Source organism: Protobothrops mucrosquamatus, unplaced genomic scaffold (genome assembly GCF_001527695.2).
Source record: "Protobothrops mucrosquamatus isolate PMUCROS unplaced genomic scaffold, P.Mucros_1.0 scaffold108, whole genome shotgun sequence".
NCBI classification, from domain to species: domain Eukaryota; kingdom Metazoa; phylum Chordata; class Lepidosauria; order Squamata; family Viperidae; genus Protobothrops; species Protobothrops mucrosquamatus.
Window position 1 is genome coordinate 1381677 of NW_015386480.1, and position 22291 is coordinate 1403967.

Sequence of the window (22291 nt, forward strand, 5' to 3'; positions counted from 1 at the left end):
TCAGAAAATCTGTTAATTTAATAACTGAAATTAATCTTGTGTTATGTAATGGTGGCACTCAGAGCCCTCTCTGTGGGCACGTGCGCCGTCACCCCAGCCCTGCCACCCCCTCAGCAGCCCCCCGGAGGAGAGTCACCCCCGGGCGCGGAGCAGTGCAGGCAAGCACATGGCAGCTGGGCAGCAGGGACAAGACCCCGCCCTCGCGCCCCATCGCACGCAGATGATGCTGTGGGGCGTGGATGGAGGGCGTGTCCACCATGGCGCTGCAGGGCCGCCTGAGCGATCTGCGTCGGACTGTGGAGGTGGTGGGTGGCCCGGCAGGTGGGGCGGGGTGGAGCGGGCGCGGTGGGGGGGTTGGGCACTCGGTCTCTAAAAGGTTCTCCATCACTGCCCTAGACTGACTCTAATTTGAAAGTAGCTTCTTATTGTCACAAATGCACTGGCTCTGAATTGCTCCTGTGGAAAAGAAAAATATCAGGAAAAATATGTTTTGCTATCTTTGCAAATTTAAGGAGTTCAAAGACAGCTTGATTGGAAAGAGACTCTAGTATACATAGTATTAGAGTACTTCAAAACTGACTCAGAAGAATTGCTTTGGACTTCTTACAATAACAATCCCTTCCTAAACTTTTGAAGGCTACCAAGTGACCTGAAATCGAAGGTGCAACTTTTCATATTTCTGCTCTTAATCGTTTTTAAATACTTGATTATAGGTTCAATTTCCAAAGGTAGTATTACTACAAAATATGTTCATACCAGATTTAAATTACAAACACAATAGTAATAAATAGGGATGCGCAATGTTTAACATTTGAAATGTCTCACTTCAATCATTTACAAGTGTTTCATGCTAAAAACAAAGATGGACAAAAAGTCTGTTTTGCATTTAAGGTGAGCTGTTTGGTACTTAGAATAGAGTGTTTAAAACTTAAAAGAGGTATTTGGGATTCAAAATAACTCAAATTCAGAGCAATTTGCACATATTTAATAAAAGTAATCTGAAAGATCTGAACTATCAAATAATTTCCTATGTATTATTATTATATCAATACAATCACTACCTTCTATTCTTACCTCTTCCTTGTTGTTTTCCACTGGGGCTGGAAGATTTCCAGGCATTTTGTCACAATCTACAAAAAACATACAAACATGTCATAACATTTAAAAAATTGTAATTATTGTTCAAAATACTCAAATGACCTTATATTTATAAGGTTATTCACTATTACACCATGTTGATGGGGGGGAGGTGCATAAAGCCATGCAGAGGAGGTAGAGGCAAGGAACACCAGCCTTGCACTAACCACCATTTAACTCCCCATTAGGTGGTTTGGGAGGGGCGGGGGGGGCAGAGAATCAAACTGTAGTACAACTAACATGATTACCAATAGAAGAAAATATTTGTAACTCAGGGTTGAATTGTAGAGTCCTTGATGCTCTCTGAGCTTTCTTGCAGACATTTCATTACCAAACTAGGTAACATCATCAGTGCTAGAAGGGGGTGGGATCTGCTCTTATTTCTATATACTAGTGGCTTGCCCCGTCAGTGTTGGTGGGTGTGTTCTTAGTAGTTTCTTGATTAGGCTGTTGTTTACTGTTGGCTTGTTTGTCTGCCTTGGTAGTTCTTTGGTTACAGTTGTTTACTTCTTAGATTGTTGTGCTAGTATTAATCTTGGTGTTAATCTCTAGTCATACAGGTGGTTGATTGTTAATGAGGTGGTATTCTGGTCTTCTGGTTTCCTTTTGGGCTTTCTGACTGACTCTTTTGAATGGTACAGATGATTTTTAGCCCTATGTACCTGTTGATGGCCAATCTGCCTCAGGGTCAAATCTCCAGGAATTTTCTGGGTTTTTTGGACTTGGCTTGATCTAGGATGTTCAGTTTCCCAGTTGAAACTATGGTCAAGTCTGTCTATGTATTGTGAAATTAAGGAGTTTTATTTATGTCTTCTGTCTGCTAGTTGGTGTTCATGGATGCACTGCACTAGTCTTCTGCCTCTTTGTCCTACAATAGTGTCTGTTACAGTCCTTACACTGTATGTTTTAGATGACTCCTGTATTTTTGTCTGGGGCTGCTGGTTCTTCCAATAAAATGGATAATCACGTAACTTTATCAAAAAGTGCCTGATCAGAGACTTCCAGTTTTGTGTGGTAGTGACCAGTTGCGGGCTTGCGGATTCTCCGCACCCTCACAGCTAATTTCACCCTGCCAGGGGACCCTAAAGGGGTCTAAGTCACCCCGGAGAGGCGGCGAACGGTGCTCTGGCGATTCTGGAACAGCAGTGGTCGTTCCGTTTGACTTGGGGAAAGCCTTCTAACCCGACAGGAGAAAGGCTGGCCGCATTTCATCGACCAGCCCAAGCTACTTGCAACCGAAGTCCAAAAGTACTAACCAGCACAACTGTGAACAGCGTGCTTGAAACTGGGTGAGGAATTTGATCTTCTCTTTTCTATTCTATATTTAATTTCCTGGAAAAGATCCCCAAGAAGCAAAATACCTTTGAAAGGGAAGGATGGGGATTTCCGCCCCATCCTTATACTAACGGAAGTGGCGGATTAATTTTTTTATGGAGGATCAAAATATATGGAAGTGAAATAAATATAAAACCTGAAATTTAAAACTTAAATCTGGACAAATCTAAAATTGTTGAATGGTTAAGACTCTCATTCTAAAGATAATTGTTCATTTTGGAAATTGAAAAACAAATAGATGCTGACACCTAGTGGTGGATGAAGACTATGACAGCTATCACTTTAATATAAGACTTGGCAAAACCTGTGAAAAGTTAATCTGTGTTTGTGACCTTCAAAGCTTTAACAACAAAGAACAGCTGTGACAAAAAAGACAATAATCTGTGTCAACGCTGTTAATATAGGATATTATTGCTTTGACAAGATATACAGAACTGTCTGGTATTTTTAGAGTTAATCCAGATGACAGAGAAAGGGAGGAGATTTATACGGAAAGCCCGGGAAAAGGAACGGAAGTGAATCTTTGCCCTCCGGGCTAATTGGAAGATGTGACTTACGACTGCAAAATAAGGGAGGGGTTTAGCAAGAAAAGTTAGACGCAAGCAAGAGAAATTCAGATTCTGGCATCCATTCAATATGTGCCGATAATGTGTCCATGATTACAGACTTTTTCAGAATAAATATGCCTGGAATTTCCTTGAAGTGTTCCATTAGTCGGAACGTTGACAATCTGGGCTGTAGACAAAGAGAGAATTATAAATTTCAGAAAAAAAACTTTTTTGAACTATTTGGATTACAAATATCTATTTAATCGGGACTCTAAAGCTATTTGCAGAGAAAAGAAAAGAAGAGAAAAACTCAAATTCTTGGCCATCACGGATCAGAGACATGTAGAAAGAACAAATCAAGAAAAGATACATACTCTACAGGAGGAGATATATAGTATACTGCAACTAATTCAAACAACGACTTTAAACCAAAAAAAAATCCAAAATAACTTTGAAAATATAAATCAATCTATTTCCAAGTTTACAACAAAGAAAATCCCAGAAAACAACAACAGAGAAGGAGCAGATAAAACAGATAAATGGATACAAAATTGAGAATAGAGACTTAAAGATGGAACTTAACAAAACAAGGAAACACAATTTAATCCTAGTGGAAAAAAATTCCAAAATAAATCTGAGGACAAGAAAACAGATTGGATAAAATGGACTGTAGAGATGTCAGGAACATCGGAGAGAAAGGAAATGATAAGAGAAGCGGAGAGAAAAAAAAAGAAAAAGATTTTCAACAAACATTGAAAGGCAGAACCCCCTTACAAAGACACTTCATCTGATTTACTTTTTATATCTACAGTACATTTACAAACATATGGAAAAACCTTTTGACTCAGCAAAATACATTGATTAAGAAAGATACTGGGCAAAGGAAAAAGACCAAAGTGGAAATCAAGAAAATAGATGATGGGACTTACCAGAGAGAATACTTAAAAAAGAAGCATTTGTTTGAATATGGTTAAAGAAATAGAAAAGATTTGGAATACAGTATATATGTCATTCTAAGAGGGATGAATCTCCTAAATAATATAGTATGCTTTTTTCCCTTTTTTATTCTCTTTCTTGATATGAGTAATATAAAAAAGTTGAAATGGCTTAGATAAAGGAAATGTTTTAGATATTTAAATGTGATTGAATTTAAGAAAATTATAATGGATAAAACTGTTTTGAATAAGAGTTAAAGGACTAGATGACTAGATGTATTAAATGGAATATTTAAAGATTAAACATATTTTTAATTATGGTTAAAAAGAATAAGAAGTCTTGGAAACAAATATATATTAGCTCAGGAGGGATATATATTTTAAGTAGTATGTTATTTTTTATGTTTCTTTACTCTTGCTTTCCTTTCTTTTTTTTCACTGTTTTATCTATTCCTTAAGAAATGTAAAAGTGCTGAGATGGTTTATATGGAAAAAATAGACTTAATTTTTTAAATGTAATTAATGTTTTTGAGAAAATCTTAACCAGTACGAATACTCAGAATTTTGTGGGAGAAACAAATTTAAATAAGGACTGTAACAGGATCTATGATAAGGCAACCAGAATGATTGGATAGAAAAGGAATATTATATTGATGTGATTATTTTTAGGAATATTGGGAAAAATTATATATTTAATTGTTATCTATCAAAACAAAAAGAATTGTACTAACTCAATGTTTGCAAAAGAGGATATTTTGGGGAAAAGAGGAAATCAACTAAAACTATTATGTGGATTATGGATTATAGAAATCAATTGCTAGTGATTGTTTTACAAATGTAAACCCAGACAACACACTGTTCACCAATTATTAAGTGATTTATGTTTAAAAAATCAATAAAATATATTACAAAAAAAAGTGCCTGATCACTCAACCTACCATAGCTCAACCAATAAAAGCTTTGAAAAGGATGTCATACATCAAAAAAAATCTCAGAAACCACCAACACTCTATTACAACCACATGGCATCACCATGGCACACAAACCAACTGAAGCTCTGCAAAACTTCCTAAATAAACCAAAAGAACCAGCAGCCCCAGAAAAAACAGGAGTTATCTACAACAGGGCTTTTCAATCTTTTCATCGACTGTACCACTTTTAGGATAAGGCAATATTTGAGTACCACCAGTCGCCTAGCAAGGTGTCAAAAACTTGATGACCCAAAAAAAAAAGGAATAAAATGATAAAGTACAGGCAGTCCTCGACTTACAATAGTTTGCTTAGTGACAGTTCAAAGTTACAATGGCACTGAAAAAAGTGACATGACCATTTTTCACACTTATGACCGTTGCAGCATCCCCAGGGTCACGTGATTTACATTCAGATGCTTGGCAACTGATTCATATTTCTGATGGTCACAGTGTCCCAGGGTCATGTGATCCCCTTTTGCAACCTTTTGACAAGCGAAGTCAATGGCTGGGGGACACTTGTGGGGGGCATAGTCCATCAGAGGAGCCTCACTGTCCCTCTTGAGCTGCGCCTGGGACTCCCAGACGGTGGTGTGGGCTGCCCAGATCCCTGGGCAGTGAAGGGCAAGCGCCCAGCCCGGCCCTCGAGTTCCCAGAGCACCAGGACCCTGCAGCCCAACCCAGACCAGCCCCACTTCCCTGAGGGGGCGCCTGGCTGTGCTTACCTCCTTGGCCAGGTTGCTCATAGTGGGTGCAGTAGGTGCGTGGGTCAGAGGGAGGCACACTCCCTCTCCATGCAAGGAGACCTGGCTTTGTAACCAAAGCATCCTTCGCAATAGGATGGGAGACCACCAGGAGAGATCAGGAGGAGGGGACAAGGGGATGGCAAAAGGGCAGCATGGCTGCTGGTGGCCAAGTGCTAAGGCAGGACTTCCCTCAGAGCCTCCCTTCGTCTCATTATAATCTCCTTCCTTCCTTTCTTCCTCCCTTCCCTCTTCATTCTTTCTTTTTTCTTCCTTCCCCTCTTTCCTTCTTTTTCCTTCCTTGCTCTCTTCCCCTCTTTCCTTCTTTTTCTTTGTCTTTCCTCTTCCCCTTTCTCCTTTCCTGTCCCTTCTTGGATGCTCAAATGCAAAAGGGGAAACATTTCTTGATGCCTCCTTGCCTTGTGATCAAATGCCACTTTTGCTACTAGTTTGTGGCTACTTAAAAGATTGAGAAAAACCAGGCTGTTTATCCCATGCTTCCATTTAGCGGGGTCGTCCACACACAACAGTACAGCAAAACTGTCAGAATGGTGGCTGTGATAGTTGATCAGAGCTCCTCCGTTTTTGTATGTGCAACAGCTTTAGCGTTTAAGAACAGAGGTAGCTTATTTGCTTTTCTATTAATACATAATCCTAATACATAGCCTTGGTCTAATTTGGACTGGAAATATAGCAAAGGAAAATATTTTCCCCACTGGAAATGGCTGTTAGGAAAGCTAAGAGCTCACAATTCAAGAATACCAATGTTAACTTGGATTGCCAACAAAGTTCTGTCTGTAACAAAACAGAACACAAAATTGCTTTCTCTTTTGAACTTCCAAATTGCCTCTCCCTCCCTCCCCTTTTTTAAAAAAAACTGCCAGAGGCTCTGGGCAGAGGTGACAACAGGCAGGCAGCGGTGGGCAGACAGAGGCTTCACATTTTGACCCCTCTCCCATCATTGCCTCTATGTGGCTCTCAGCTCACCTCTCCCAGACCCGTGTGTGTGTGCGTGTGTGTGTGTGCGCGGTCTCACCCCTTGCAGCCCCGCGCCCTCAACAGAGACCTTCTGCGATGGCAGGCTGCAAACTAATGAAAGCTGTTTTTTGGAGTACTTGTTTCTTTTTCTCAATGTGCCGCTGATCGCATCGTGCTCTGCCCTCCTCAGCTCCCACCCCCAGTCCTGTGGAAGGCTGCAAGAAGCTCCCATTGCAGCTTCTCTTACCTCTCCCGTTCTTCTCCTCCCCAATGTCACAGCGTGGGGCTGCAAGGAGACCCCCGCCTGCCCGCACTTGCACACACACACACATATGCACGGGTCTGGGACAGGTGAGCTGAGAGCCATGCAGAGGCCCTTCAGGCACAGAGGGAATGATGGGGGAGAGGTCAAAATGGGAAGCCTCCTGCCCAAAGCCTCTGGCAGCTAAAAAAAATAAAGGTGAGAAGCAGTCAGAAGGCAGTCCCTTTCCCAGCTCCTTCCTTCCTTCCTTCCTTCCTTCCTCAGAAAGAGATGAGGGAGGGGGAGAGATTGCCAGTGCTGCCAGTGGCCATGCTGCCGCCAGCCGTCACTATCCAACGCAGGCTGTGGCAGTTCCGGTGAAAGGGAAGCCTACTGGTTGCGAGGCTAGGTCAGCAAGCAGGCGTGGTGTTGATCTACTGGTAGGGGCCATCAAAGCTAGAATGCACACAGCCTTAGATCCACAGGGCAGCCCTGGAGCCAGCGAGGGCCCCATCTCTGCCTTGCCCCCTGGGAGTGCATGGAGAAGGCAGCGAGTGCACGAGTGCTGGCGTCCTGGGGGAAAAGGAAGCACTTCACTTACCTTTTTCTCTTTCTCAGTGGTCAGCAGAGATGGTCAGCAAGGATGCCAGGCACTCACCGCCTCCTCTTCACGCGCCCGGGGCAGGGCGGAGACATCCCCTTGCTGCCCCTTTCCCGCCAAAACCTCCTTTTATATCCTCTCCTCTTCTCTTCAGCGCACCTCCAACTTCTGGAAGCACCAATCAGCTGGAGCCTGGCGCTGATCCTGGCGCTTTGGCCGAGCCCCGACAGCCCTGCAGCTCCAGCTGTCTCTCCCTCAAGCTTGTGCAGTGCTCTCACCGCTTTCAGCTCATTCCTCTCCACCCCGCTACCACTTCTCTAGGACGGTCATGTACCACCTGCCAGGTACCAAACTATCACCAGTGGTACGCGTACCACCGATTGAAAAGCCCTGATCTACAACACATAGTGTAAAGACTGTAAAGACTATAACCCCACTCTCTTTTAGCACTAATGGTGTTACCTAGTTTGGTAATGAAATGTCTGCAAGAAACTCACCAAGCACAACCAACATAATTACATTTTGTTGCAACATGATCCAAACTTTTTGGCTGATCTAGGAGTCACAATACATTTCTTGCTAGCATGAAACAAAAATGTTTCCCCTTCTGTACCACCCTCTTTTTGATATTATATGAGTTTTAAAATAGCTGCTATATTTTTAAAAAGAAAATTAAATACACTGGATATGCAGTGTATGAGAAACCAATGCCCACATGGAAGTAACTCATATTTTGATCCATATCAACAAAGTTGTTGAGATTGACAGCTGGGTAGTAATATTAATAAAAAAAATTCATTGCTACAGAGTGTGAAGTATACATATAGTTCTCCAAATCTATTCAAGTGCCAGAATTCCAATTCTACATTCTCTGCAGCTATTTGTTTCATGCTGCTAATGCTGTGGAGATTAAGCTAGTTCCTGCTTTATTAGTTTTTTATAAATTTCTGAACTATTTCAGAGTTCTTTCTACTTTCAGGGTTTGCATAGTTGATGTGATTGTATTTTTCTATATAAGCTGCCAAAAATTTTGATTTTTGCTGCACAGAAATAAAAGTAATACGAAAGTAAATAAAGAAAGAAGAAATTGACATAAGCAAAAATAGTTGAAAATAAAATTGGCAGAAAAACAATGCAGCACATTATAAAATTCAAAGAAACAATGGAAATACCAATAAAATTAGTCAGAAACATTTCCTCTTTCCCAAATATTATAAAGTTATTTCAGTTATAAGTTTATTATATTTATTAAAACAAGACAGCAATAACTCTGTCATGCTGCAACAGTATTTCCTAGCTATATAATTCTGTGTGATGTCAGAAAATACATATTTCAAAAACTACAAATCTTAACAGCTTTACAATGGTGAGTTTTACCTGTATTTTTACTCATAGATAATCTTGGAGGAGAATTTGCATCCTCCGATTCTTCTGATGAATGAGCCAAGAAGTCATGAAGCTTCTGCACCAATGTATTCAACTTGCTTTCACTGTTAAAAAAAGATGCACCATTGAATATATATATCCCTTTTGGTATTACAGAATGAAGCAAGAGCTCTCAACCAAAACAAATCTGATATGCATAAAATAGGGGGAAATGGGTTGTTCTGAGATTGAAAAAAAAATGGTCCCCTTCAATATGTCCTTTTGGAAGTTTAGAATATTCTATGTTATGGCAAAACTCAAAATGTTTCTATTGTTCTACCAAGGAACAATGGAAACTTAAAGTAAGCTTTTGTTCCCATATTATTCAGTCCATGACCCCAGAAATACAGTCAATGAGGGGACAGATGACATTAAATATTACCTGTTACTGAATCTACAAAAGAATTATTTGCTACGTTTAACTTTAGCCAAGGTAATGTCTTTTTTAAATAAATGTTAAACAATGTCCAGGCTGCAAAAGTATGCTTGTTTCTATTTAACTATCACTTCCATTGCTTGCAATTAGGTTGCAATATTATTCTATTGGCACATATTTTATACAATAATCAGCAAATAATATTTAGCATGAATTATCACACTTATTTTACATACTTCTTAGTATGCAAAATGAAAAATTAGGCTTGCATGTGAGTTACCATTCTCTGTGGTAGAACATGCAAAATAAAATGCCCCACATTATCCTTATCTGTGGAATGTTTTATTTCAAATTCAGAACCCTCAAGGTATCCAAGCTGATAATGTTTTCTATTTTTCTAGTAGAAACGATTATTTATGCACCTCTATCTGTCAAAATCTACATATCTGATCAGGCACTTACATATTGATTTTATTTAAACAATTTGTATGAATAATTATTTATGTAAACAATTTGTATGGTGACCCATCTTGAATACAATTCTGATCGGTTAACAACAATAACAGCCATAAAACCAAAAATTCTGACATCTCAGAATATAGAATAACAGAATTGGAAGGAAACTTGAAGGTCTTTGTCTTTACCCTTTGCCCAAGCAGGGGATCCTCTATAATTCTGGACAAATAGCCATTCAATTTCTTAAAAACATTCAATGATGGGACTTCTGAAAGCAGGCTGTTCCACTGATCAGTTATTCTGTCAGGAACTTTCTCTAGGTTCAAGGCTGGATCTCTCTTTCATAAGTTAACATCCATTACTTGTCTTACTGTCAAGTGCTCTGGAAAATAGGCTGTCCCCGCCCCTTCTTTCTGGAAGATTGCTTGGGCAAGGGTTGGATTAAAAGGAAAACAGAAAACAGTTTCTAACCTTCCTTTCTTAGGGAAGGTGATAGAGAAGGTGATTACTTGGCAACTTCAGAGCGTCCTGTATGAAATGGATTATCCTTCCAGTCAGAAACAGCATTGGTTGTACTTATTTATTTATTTGTTAAATTTATTGACACTCTATCTCCCCATGGGGCTATTCTAGGTGGCTTACAACTATAAAAAGGAAAAAATGAAAAGAAATGTAAATAAAACAGAAGTAAAATAATAATACAATAAAATAAACATAAAAAACAACAAGAATACAGTACATCAATATCATAACAAAAGATATGGATCACTCTAGCCCCAAAGACTGCATTTGCTGCTGCAGTCTGAACCAGCTGCTTCCAAATAGATTTCAAGGTAGCCCCATGTAGAGCACATTGCAGTAGTCCAGGCAAGAGATGACTAGGGCTTCAGTGACTGAGCACAGAGAGTCATGATCTAGGAAAAACTACAACTGGTGCAAAAATCAGAGCTGTGCAAAGACTCTTCTAGTCACATCCACTTCCTGCTCTTTGATCCAGAGACATGAGGAGAATTCCTAAGTTGCAAACAGGGTCTGAACAGGGTAGCACGATCCTGTCTAGAACTAAGGATGATAAAAACCTGGATCCTGAGTCTCCATGCATTCAAAGCTACTCAGTCTTCCCAGGATTCAATCAATATCTGTTGTCCCTACAGCCTCCAGGCGTCATGAGAGAGCAGAGACAGCATCACTTGGGTCACCAGGTATACAGATGTAAAGCTGAGTATCATCAGCATATTGATATCTTAACCCATGGTGATATATGATGTCACCCAACAGCCTCATGTATGTTAAATAGGAGGAAAGAGTACCAAATCCTGCAGAACAGTGCAAGTGAAACGTTGGGAGCTGGACTTCTCACTCTCTATTAACCGATTGGAATCAGCCTTGGAGAAAAGTAAGGTAAAATAAAATAAAATATATTAAATGGTGGGTAGGGTAGGGGTTTTATACTATTCATTAAAAAAAACAAGTTTTATTTTTTTATTTTTACAATAAGGTGCTTAAGAAACAACGTGGTGATGGGGTAATCAATTATCCAACAACAAAATCATACATATATAACTCAGATTAAATCATTAGAAACTCCCTCTCTTTTTCCCTCAAATAATATAATATATTCAAATTAATGTATTTTTCAATAAAATTCAATCAATCAGAACAATCATCAATATCATTTCATCTGTATAAATCCAAATCCTGTTTTTAAGCTTTACTATTTACAATTACCATATTCCAATTTGGCTTTTAGATGAACATATTATTAACACTTCAGGTGTCCCTCCTTTCCCTTTTTCCTTAACATAATCCTTATATCTAAAATACACATATTATTTCAACCATAACATACTTATATTTTCTACAAGTATTCTATTTTTTAATCTAGTAACTCATTTATTAATACCATTTCTTCTTTTATCAGAAATCCCTCTTATTCTCCTTCCATTACAAAATAGCTATCCTTCCTAAGAATAAGAATATTACTCCAAAAAATATATTTCTACTCTATTTTAAATCTGTAATCTACCAATCAATCTATATCTATGAAAAACTCTTTTAACCCACTCAATAAAGTTTAAATCTGATCCAAATAATTGTTATATCCACAAGCATACTATTAATACAAAGAAAACATCTTCTTACTAAGTTCACATATTTGATTAATCTTTATTCAATCAAGATCTCTAAAGCCTTATTTACCTGTCAAGTAAAGTTTTAAATCACATTTTTAAATCTAACTCTGGCTTTCTTCCTGTGCCAGTCCGGTTTCCATAATAGAGCTTCTATATCGTCGAGTCTCAATATTTGAGTGAGGGTACTTATCAATACTTCAATCTGGGCCAAGTTCTCTTTCCCTTCTCCCAATATCATCTGTATAGTGTAGACGGTTTGTTTCCGTGTTATAGTCACAAGTTGATTATCCATGATGTCACTATTCTCAGTCATTTGTATCTGAGAGTCAGTTCCTGCTACTTTTAACACTGCAAGTGTCTCAGTTAGGGTCATTCTTTGATTTTCAAAATTCTCCAAAAATTGTAGATTAACATCCATTTGCTCAGTGATTTGTTCCTCTGTCTCTTTAAGTTGTATATATTGCTGCATACAGGCCTCTCTAGAGCTAGTTCCTTGGCCTGTAGATTGATCCATTAGGATTTGAGATTCAATTTGTGGTTCAGAGATGGCATCTTTAATTTAATGTTTCTCCAGGATTTCATATATACTGTTGTTTCCAAAATTGCTTCTAATATAAGTTCATAATCAAGCTGTGGATGAAATTCCTTCATTTCAGTGGTGAGATAGTCTTACTTTTTTAGAGGAGGCTATATTTACTAACAGTCAACACATATAAACAGTCAGCACTTATCCACCTCTACAATTACTAGTAAGCAACTTCACCACCCAGCTGTTTCAAATCCTTTATCTCTTCGCTTTTATCATCATTTGAAGGTCAAACCCAACCTCAAAAAACAAAGAGGAAATGTAGTTGCAGTAATAGTTTTCGCCACAAGATGCCCTCAGTAAGCTGTGAAATCTCTTTTCTGGCTTCCAATAAAGTTTTTTTTTTCAAACAATAAAGATTTATCCCTTTAAAAAAATAAATCCAGGAAATAGGAAAACAATATTCTCCAGCTTAGAAAATAGATATAATAATAAAGTTCTATGATAGGGCTTTTTCCAGGGCCCCAAAGTGACCAAAAATAAAAATAGTCAATAAAAAGTTAACTTTTTTTTTCTTTTGTTAAAGCTCTTTTTCCCAGATAGACAGAGGCAGCTCTTTCAAAGCAGGGAAATAGTTCCAGAAGGCTTTTAACAGGAGAGTAGTTAGAGCAAAAAGAGAGAGGGAAAGGTCTCCCCCAGATCATCCACGGTGGTTTCTTGATACTTAGATGTTCTTTTGACTTTCGGCTGGTGCAGCTAAATGATCGTCCATGTTACTGGCCGATCTTTTCTCTGTCGGCCTTGAGGAGCTGCCTTGGACCGCGGAAGGAGCTGCCGCCTCCCCCTGCGATCGCCGAGAGTCCTCCTCATCGGTAGTCGCCCCGATTAAGGATCTACCGGCAGAGGGAAAGCAGCCAGCGAAGAGAGGAGTCTCTCTGCGCGACTGCACACCCCGCGACCCGGAACCGGAAGTCATATACTATTCATTTTTAATGTTGTAAGCTGCCCAGCGTCATTGTGAATTGAGCGACCATATAAATTTGTTAAATAAATAAATAAATTCTTTAAAATTAAAAAAACCTACTATTAGTTCCTAAAGATATTTGTTATCAATAAATCAATTGATAAGCTGCTAAGAAATGAGTGAAATAAAGAATTAGCATTTCCCGTACGACCTAGACCACAGGTCAGCAACCTGTGGCTCCGGATCCGCATGTGGCTCTTTGAGCCTTCCCCTGTGGCTCCCAGCCTCCTCTGCCATTTGCAGAGAGACAGAGCTTCTCTCTCTCTCTGTGTGTGTGTGTGTGTAAAAAAGAGAATAGCCTCACCCTGTTCCAAGCTTATTGGGCGGGGGTCCTCCCTTTGCTGCGTCTCTGCAGGAAGCAGGAAGGGCAGGAGAGAGCTAGCTAGCCCAGCTATGCTGACTCAATAATTCTGGGAGTTGAAGTCCATGAGTCATAAAAGAGCCGAGGTTGCCTACTCCTGAGCTAGCCCAATAAGAATGTGTGTCAGCTTGTTGGAGAACAGCTTGAAGCCAGCTTGCCAGGTGAGCAGAAGATCGGAGAGAGAAAGAGAGGGGAAGGAGAAAGAGAGAGAGAGGGAGGGAAAGAGAGAGAGAGGGACAGAGGGACAGAGAAAGAGGGGGAAAGGAAAGAGAGGGAGAGAGAGAGAGAGACACTCTTTTGACATCTAAAATGAAGATAACACTGCATATATCCTTTTTTACCTATCATAAAGGTTCCGGTTCTGGATCACGATGCCTCTAGCCGCACGAAGAGACTCGTCTCCTCGTCGGCTAGTTTCCCTCTGCCGGTAGACCCTTATGCGGGTCGAAAGTCGCTCTGGAGGGTGCGACTTCTGTCGACGAGGTTTTGCTCGGCTGCGGAGGAGCGGCGGCTCCTCCAGCTGTCCGAGGCATCTCTGAGGGCCAACAGAGAAGGAAGATTGGCCAGTAAAACAGCCGATCACCCAGCTGCTCCAAACCGCAAGTCAAAGAACATCTAAGCATTGAGAACCACCGTGGTGAACCCGGGTGAGGTTTTTTTTTTTCTCCTCTCTTCATTCTATTTTGCTTTTTTTGCCTGTAAGAGTTTTGTTGAAATCATTTCCCTGTCTTGAAAAAGTGGCTTTTGTGTGTTTGGGAAGAAAGGCGTTGAACAAAAGAATAGAATAAAACTTCAAAGACTATATTTTATTTTTATCTGTTTTGGGGTACAGAAAAAACTTTTTCTTAAGAGCTCTACTATTATTTTATGCTGGAAGATTATTTCTTTTTTCACATCATATTTTAAAAGATAGAAAAAAGGGGAAAAATGGTGTCTGGAAAATATTTTTTTAAATCTACTGAGGACATCTAGTGGCGAAAACCTAATACTGCAACCTCTGGTTATGCTTTGGAGATGGAATAGGATTGACCTTCAAGTTATTTTTGAAGAGAAAAGATAAGCTGATGTAGCAGTGGGAATTGTGGGGGTGGATACTGCTTAACTTTTATTAAATACAGCCTCCACAAAAAGAAAGAAAAAAGAGACACTCTTCAATTACTATCAAAATGGAGAAATCTCATTTACAATTAAACTGCAAACTTATATTGGAAAAGTTTTATGAGGCTACTGCAGAAATATGTGCTACAATGAAAGAGTTTACTTCAGAATTAAGAACCAGAAGTTTTACTTCAAACATTCAAATTGATCTCCAGACTATATCTGACCATCCTATAAATCAAAACATACTAGAAGAGGAAACAACTGAGAAAAAAGAGACTTTACCTTACAAACATTTCATCTATAGCTTTGAAGATCAGAAGAACCAAAGATTGAGACTTAAAACTTTAAAGCAACGAAGCTTTAAGGACGAGAGAAATAGAGGCCTAATGAAGAGGATGAGACTACTATTCTTCCAAAGGGCACTGCAAGCTATAAAGAGAGATCTATCTGCTGAAAGGGAAGCTTGGTTATGGAAGCCTGCCTGGCATAGAAAGAAGGCCAGAATAAGACTGAAAAGAGAAATTTCAAACTATGTGTGATGGATTAAAAGGCACTGTTCATTTATGGACTGTTTTAAGGATTAAGAATTAGAGTTAGAAATAAGGGGGAAAATAGGGGGGTGATTATTAGAACAGATAGCTTAAAATAGATTAAGAATGTACTTTGTGGAATAATAGGTTTATTTTGATGAAAATTATTAAGTATTGGAATAGAAAAAATGGTGGCTTTTTAGATTTGGACTGTTTCAATAATTAATTGAGTGTTTTAAATTAGTAAGATGATGTTTTTGTATGATAACATAGATGTGATAAGGCATGATAATCAACTGGATGAAATTTGAATCTTGTTTAATGAATTGAAATGATTTAAGGCTTAATATTATGTTGTTACTTTTAAGAGATTGATCGATTGATGAATTATATATATGTAGGGTAGATTAATATTTTATTTTAATTAGGATATGTATTGTGTAGTGGAAGAAGAAATAAATGAGACTTGTGATAAAATGAGGGATGCGAGAGATTAAGAATTAGAATATATTTGGAAGGGATACCTGAATTGATAATTTGTTGATTTAAAGTTAAATTTGATTATGGTAATTGTAAACTTACGAAGTTTTTAAAACAGGTTTAGCAGTTATAGAAATATAAATTAGAAATGGAACATCTTAAATGTATTATGCTATTTGAGGGAAATATAGAGGGGACATTGAATGTATTGAGTTGAGATATTTACATATGGTTTTTATTCTTGAATGTTTGATTACCCTAACACCATGGTGTCTCCTGAGTACTTTGTCTTAAGAACAAAAAAAACCAATAAAATGCCGGCCCACAGACTGGATGCGTCATGCCGAAACCGTGCCCACTCCATTGGCAGCAATGGAAAAAAAGTCATGATACATCGCGGCACGTCACGTGATGCTGCGAGTTTGACACTCCTGTACTAGTGTATTGTATAGTAGTGTATACTTTTACACTATCATATGACTAAATTGAACAATGGCAGCTCTGGTCTCAGACACATATAACCTTTAACAGGCCTGATTCCGTATTTAAATAACTACATAGGCTCGCAGAAAAGACAATAACATGTATATTCTCATTAATCAGGCTACTTCTGAACATGTCACCTGAACATATTGTTTCTAAAACTTTATACTAATATTATAAATAAGGAACCATTTCACTGTTTTGCAAAGAGTTCCATATTCGTGTAAGATGACAACAATCTGTCAGAAATGTTATGAATTTTTAGGGAGTAGCAAACTATGCAGTGTAATATTGATACTTTGAAAAATGTAGAGCAAATGATAAAAATAGTGATTTGTAGGCATGTGAAAAACAACACAAATGGGTTCCAGTTAGGCGTTGCGGTGTGATGGACGCAGGAAGACGTAGATTATAAAGACTACATGCAAAAACAAAATGGGTGTTCCATACTTAGCCGCAAATGGTAAAAAACCATCTTTAACATTTGTCTCCGAAGCCTCCAGCTTGATATACTAGCAAGAAAATGTTAATGAATCTCAAAAAGAAATTCTTTCTATGTTGAAATCAATCCAAGAGACAATTGTTTTATTTCATGATGGGACTAAAAATAACGCAAATGAGATAAAAGAACAATTTTTTAACCTAAACTTACAAATCCAGACAATGACTACAAAAAAGGAATTAGTAACCCAGAAAACAGAAGGAAAATTAGAAGAAACAGATCCAAAGATGGAGGACCTAAAGGAAAGAATTAACAGATACAGACAAATGAAAAATTAGAAGATGCAGTGATAACATCGGAAATGGAAAAGATATCTTACTTGTCAAGATCTCAGAACGTATTTAAGGATGAGGAAGAAGAGCTGATCAAATGGATGATAAAACTGTTAGGAGAAATGCTGAATATTAACAAAAACTGAAAAACTCAAGAAGGATGGAGGCTGTTTAATGAATATAAATGGGTTGAGCGTTCTTCCAAAAATACTTCAATCAAATTATCTTCCTCATTCTAAACAATATATACAAAAACAGAGGAAGAATTACTTGATGATTCAAATGCACTGACTTGGAAAAGTTATTTGCAAAGGAAGAAAGCTAGAGTAAGAGTGAAGAAAATAGAGGTTTTGACCTATTAGATGGGATATTATACAGATGTTTGAATATGGTTAAGAAAATAGATAACTGTTAGAAATAAGTATTATTATAATTAGAAGGATAGGATTTGTAACTAGAATATTATACTTTGTTATGAGATGGGAAATACGAAAATTTAAATGGGTTTGAATAAGGGAAGTTTTTGGTTATCCAAATATAATTTATTATGAGAAAATTATAAGCGATAGAGATATTTTGAACAATGATGGGAAATTAAAATTTTAAAAGGCAGGAAAAACAGAAATTGATTGAACAAATAGATTTTAAGTGCAAATACAATTGAGATATGTTCTGGCTAGAAAAGATATTATAATCTGACACTATCGATATTATGTATAATACCAGAAAAATATGATGAAAATGTCTATATTTAATTGTAACAGTAACAAGAATTGTATTTGCCCAGTGTGGAAAATGCATACCACTGAAAGAAGAGAGGACCCAGGAAGCACTGGATGGTATAGTATTGGAACTAGACTGAGAAAGTTAATATGTACCACTGAACTAACAATGGATCCAGACAACACATTGTTTATTAAGTACTCATGATTGTAAAATTAGAAAATTAATAAAATATTTATATAAAAAAACCCAACACAACTGATTATTAGAAATCAGCATGTATCTGTCAAGAACAAGTCTTTTTGATTAGGCAACTTCCTCAGTAAAAATAATGTTGTACACCTAGAGGTAAAAATTATATAAAATGATATAAAATTTGAGGAAGATATTAAGTCAGATGCCACAATGTCCAGAACCTCCTAAGTCCAGCACTGTTCAACATTTTCAATAATAATTCAGATGGAGGGAATGTTTACCAAATTTTTACATGACACAAAACTGGGTGAAACAAACACCAGGCGTATGTGGCAAGGGATCCAGGCCATTACGGATTATAAGGTGGCTCCATTGCAATGCAAGAATGACACAGACTTCCTAAACAAACTGAATGCTTTTTTTGGTAGATTTGAGGCATCAAATAGCACTCCTGCTAGGAAAGCTGTGCCCCATCCTGATGAGCAAGTGCCAAGCTTTGATGTCACCTCTGTCCGGAAAACACTGCAGACAGTTAACATTCGGAAAGCAGCAGGCCCAGATAACATCCCTGGACGTGTCGTCAGGGAACGCGCAGAGGAGCTGGCTTGTGTTCTCAACCTCTCATTGCAGCAGGCAGTGGTCCCATTGTGTTTTAAGATGGCCATCATCTTGCCAGTGCCAAAAAAGTCCACAATTACAGGCCTCAATGATTACCGTCCGGTTGCAGACATCCACCATCATGAAATGCTTTGAGAAGCTGATAAAGGACATTATTGTATCTAGCCTCCCACCAGCATTTGAACCGCTTCAGTTTGCCTACCGACCAAATCGCTCTACGGAGGATGCTATTTCTTCCGTTCTCCATCTGAGCTTGAAGCACTTAGAGGAAAAAAATACTTATGTGCGTTTGTTGTTTGTCGACTTCAGTTCGGCGTTTAACACAATCATTCCCCAGCATCTAGTAGACAAACTGGGCCTTTTAGGATTAAAAACTCCTTTGTGCAACTGGATTCTTGATTTTCTTACCAACAGGCCCCAGTACGTGCGAGTTGGAACAAATACCTCTAATACCATTTTCTTGAGCACAGGTTCTTCTCAGGGCTGCATCTTAAGTCCACTGCTGTTCACCCTGTTGACCCATGACTGTTGTGCTAGGTTTGCCACCAACCATATTGTGAAGTTCGCAGATGATACAACAGTAGTGGGCCTTACCTCAAGGAGATTGAGGGGCTGGTGAACTGGTGTAAGGAAAACAGCTGTTCTATCCCAGCCTATTGCCGTCCTTGTTAGAGGCACAAGGACCAAACCCCTGCTGATACAATAGGCTGGAGACTTTAAAACAAAACAAAATCCCTTTTATTTGGGTGACAAACCTGTCAATAAGTCCAAAACACAAACAGCAAAACTCAAGTCCAAAGGAAGGAAATAGTCCACAGGAACACGTTGCAAAAAGACGAACAGACCAGGATTCCAAGAAGCACTTTGCAAACGGTTGCCTTCAGCAACCAGCAACGCCCACACCTCCCGTTTTTATACAGCAGTCCCAGGGCGTTGCCTCTCATTGCCTTCTCCTTTTATTTTGGAGTAGTTGCAGACTGTTATTGTTTTTCTCTTGCTAATTGACGACGCCTGCAAGCATCAATTAGCACATCCAGGTGTGAGCCTTCCGAATCTGACTCATGCTCCTCACACAGCTGAGCTTCATCAGAAACACGACTGGAGGGGCCAGGCTCTTCATCAAGCCGTGAGTCCTGTAATTCATCAGAGCCTCCCTCTGACCCTGACAGCCCCTCAAAGGCCTCCTTCACCTCCTCCTCAGATTCCTCAGACTCAGCTGTTGGGAACACAAGCTGGCACGGAATCACAACAACAGCCTAGTTTTAAATACCGGAAAAACCAGAAAGATCATTGTTGATTTCAGAAAAGGTAGGCACAGCCACACTTCTCTGTGCATTAATGATTCACCTGTGGAGATGGTTACCAGCTTCAAATTCCTGGATGTGCAGCTAACGAGTAGGCTGACTTGGTCGCTCAACAGTGAGAAACTGGCGAAGCGGGCACAGCAGCACCTGCATTTTCTGCGTCACATGAGAAAAGCACATTTTCTGTGCTGGATAAGGATGGAAAACTTAAAGACAGACAAGTTCTTCAACGACAAGGTATTGATTTAACATGGCGGTCGTATTTGCAAATTCAAACAAGATATGAAAAAGATGTAAAATTAACGGGATTTTATAAAGAACAGATATCTATTGATAAAATACTCCTAACAACAGATGAAAATTTGATTTAAAAACTTTATAAATTTCTGTTAAGTTGGAAGATGGAAGAAGAACAAGTAAAAGAAACAATGATAGTGTGGGCAAAGAACTTTGGACATTCTATAAACTTAGAAGATTGGCAAAAACTCTGGGATAGAAATATTAAACTTACTAAAGCAGCCTCATATAAAGAAAACTTATACAAAATGTTTTATAGATGGCACATGACACCAGTTAGATTAGCGAAAATGTTTAAAAACGTATCGAATATTTGCTGGAAATGTAAACAAAAACCAGGTACCCACTACCATGCCTGGTGGACATGCCCTAGGCAAAGAAATTTTGGTTTAAGATCCATGGATGGCTGGAAAAATGACTAAAATACAAATAGAATTTAAGCCAGAATTGTTTTTGTTAGGATTATTAGGAACTAATTAGAGAAAAGAGAATATTTAATATTACATGTATTGACAGCGGCGAGAATAGTATTTGCCCAATTTTGGAAAAATGAAGATTTACCATCTGATCAGACTATAATTACTAAAATTTTAGAATGTGCAGAAATGGATAGATTAACTTTAGAGATCAAAGAGAAAGAAGACTCTATCTACTTTAAAACATGGGAAAAATTTTATCAATGGCTAGCAATACGATAGAATGAGAAAAGATTTTGAAATTAATTTGGATGAATGTGATTTTAAGCATTAGTGATTATAACTAATTAATATCTTATTAATTATGGTTATTTAGTAACATGAATAATATTTATTTACTATCTTTTATTCTTATGATTATTATTAACCCAGTTTATTATAATTGTTTAGTATTATATAAGTGATGTTTATTTAATTTTGGTACCCAGACGGTAACTTGCTTGATAAGCGTGGATTTTTTGCTGTACCCATCACTGTACCCATCCCCAATTCCCTTACGTTTACCCTTTCCTATACCCCTACTGATCCCATCCCTTTCCTATCCTTATAAAACCCAATAAAATATTTATTAAAAAAGAAAAGCACATCTTCCTTCCCCTGTCCTGACCACTTTCTACAGGGGGACTATCGAGAGCATCCTGTCATACAGCATCACAGTCCGGTTTCTAAGCATCACTGCTTCAGATAGGAAGGCAGTGCAGAGAGTGGTGAGAATGACCAAAAAGATCATTGGCACTTCCCTCCCTCCCATCCAGGACATAGCACAGAAGCGTTGCTTGAGCAGGGTCCATAAGATTATCTGGGACACTTACACATCCTCTTCACGACCTGTTATCCTTGTTACCTTCTGGGAGGAGGGCGCTTCATGGTATCCGTAGCAGAACATCCAGATTCAGCCATAGTTTCATTCCATACAGCATTAACCTTGTGAACTCTCAAGCTTCCTCCTTCCGTTATATATTCAAGATGGACAGTATTTAATATTTATTTGCTACGTATATGTAGGGGTGTGGGTCTATACATATGTTATTCATAGTATGTTTAGGTGTGTGTCATGTATGTGTTTCACTTTGAGAGCGGGCAACTAAATTTCATTTTTGATGTATGCCGTTGTGCCCACAGTAAAAAAATGACAATAAAGGTTATCTTATCTTATGTTTAATAACATAGAAGGACAGAAAACAAAATGAAGCTTAACAGTCAAATGCAAAATTCTTACCAACATACAAAATGCAATGATATAAAGTGGAGAATACAAAGCTTGGTGATAGTATATCTGAAAAAAAAATCTTGAAGTTGTCCAAGCTAAATATGACTCAGCAGTGCAACCGAATCCGATCGAGCACAGGTAAGGATACATCTTAGATCCTACCTTGTGGCGATGAGGGAGGCTAGGACTAACTACTATGCCTCACTCATTGCGTCATCAGATAATCGCCCGGCCGCCCTCTTCAGGGTGACCCGCTCTCTCCTTCAATTGGAGGGGGGGGACCCCCTGGAGGGGAGGGCAGAGGATTTTGCGCA

General features: G+C 38.6%; 1 protein-coding gene across 1 annotated transcript in view; it reads right to left on the reverse strand.

Moving 5' to 3' along the window:
• The window catches only part of ATRX (ATRX chromatin remodeler), a 112126-nt gene that overhangs the window by 85253 nt on the left and 4582 nt on the right, over positions 1–22291 (reverse strand). The window contains exons 2-3 of the mRNA XM_015812713.1: positions 8864–8976; positions 1075–1130 (exon numbers count right to left, since the gene is read on the reverse strand). Of these exons, the coding sequence (XP_015668199.1) occupies positions 1075–1130; positions 8864–8976 (169 nt within the window). The remainder of the gene's footprint in view (positions 1–1074; positions 1131–8863; positions 8977–22291) is intronic.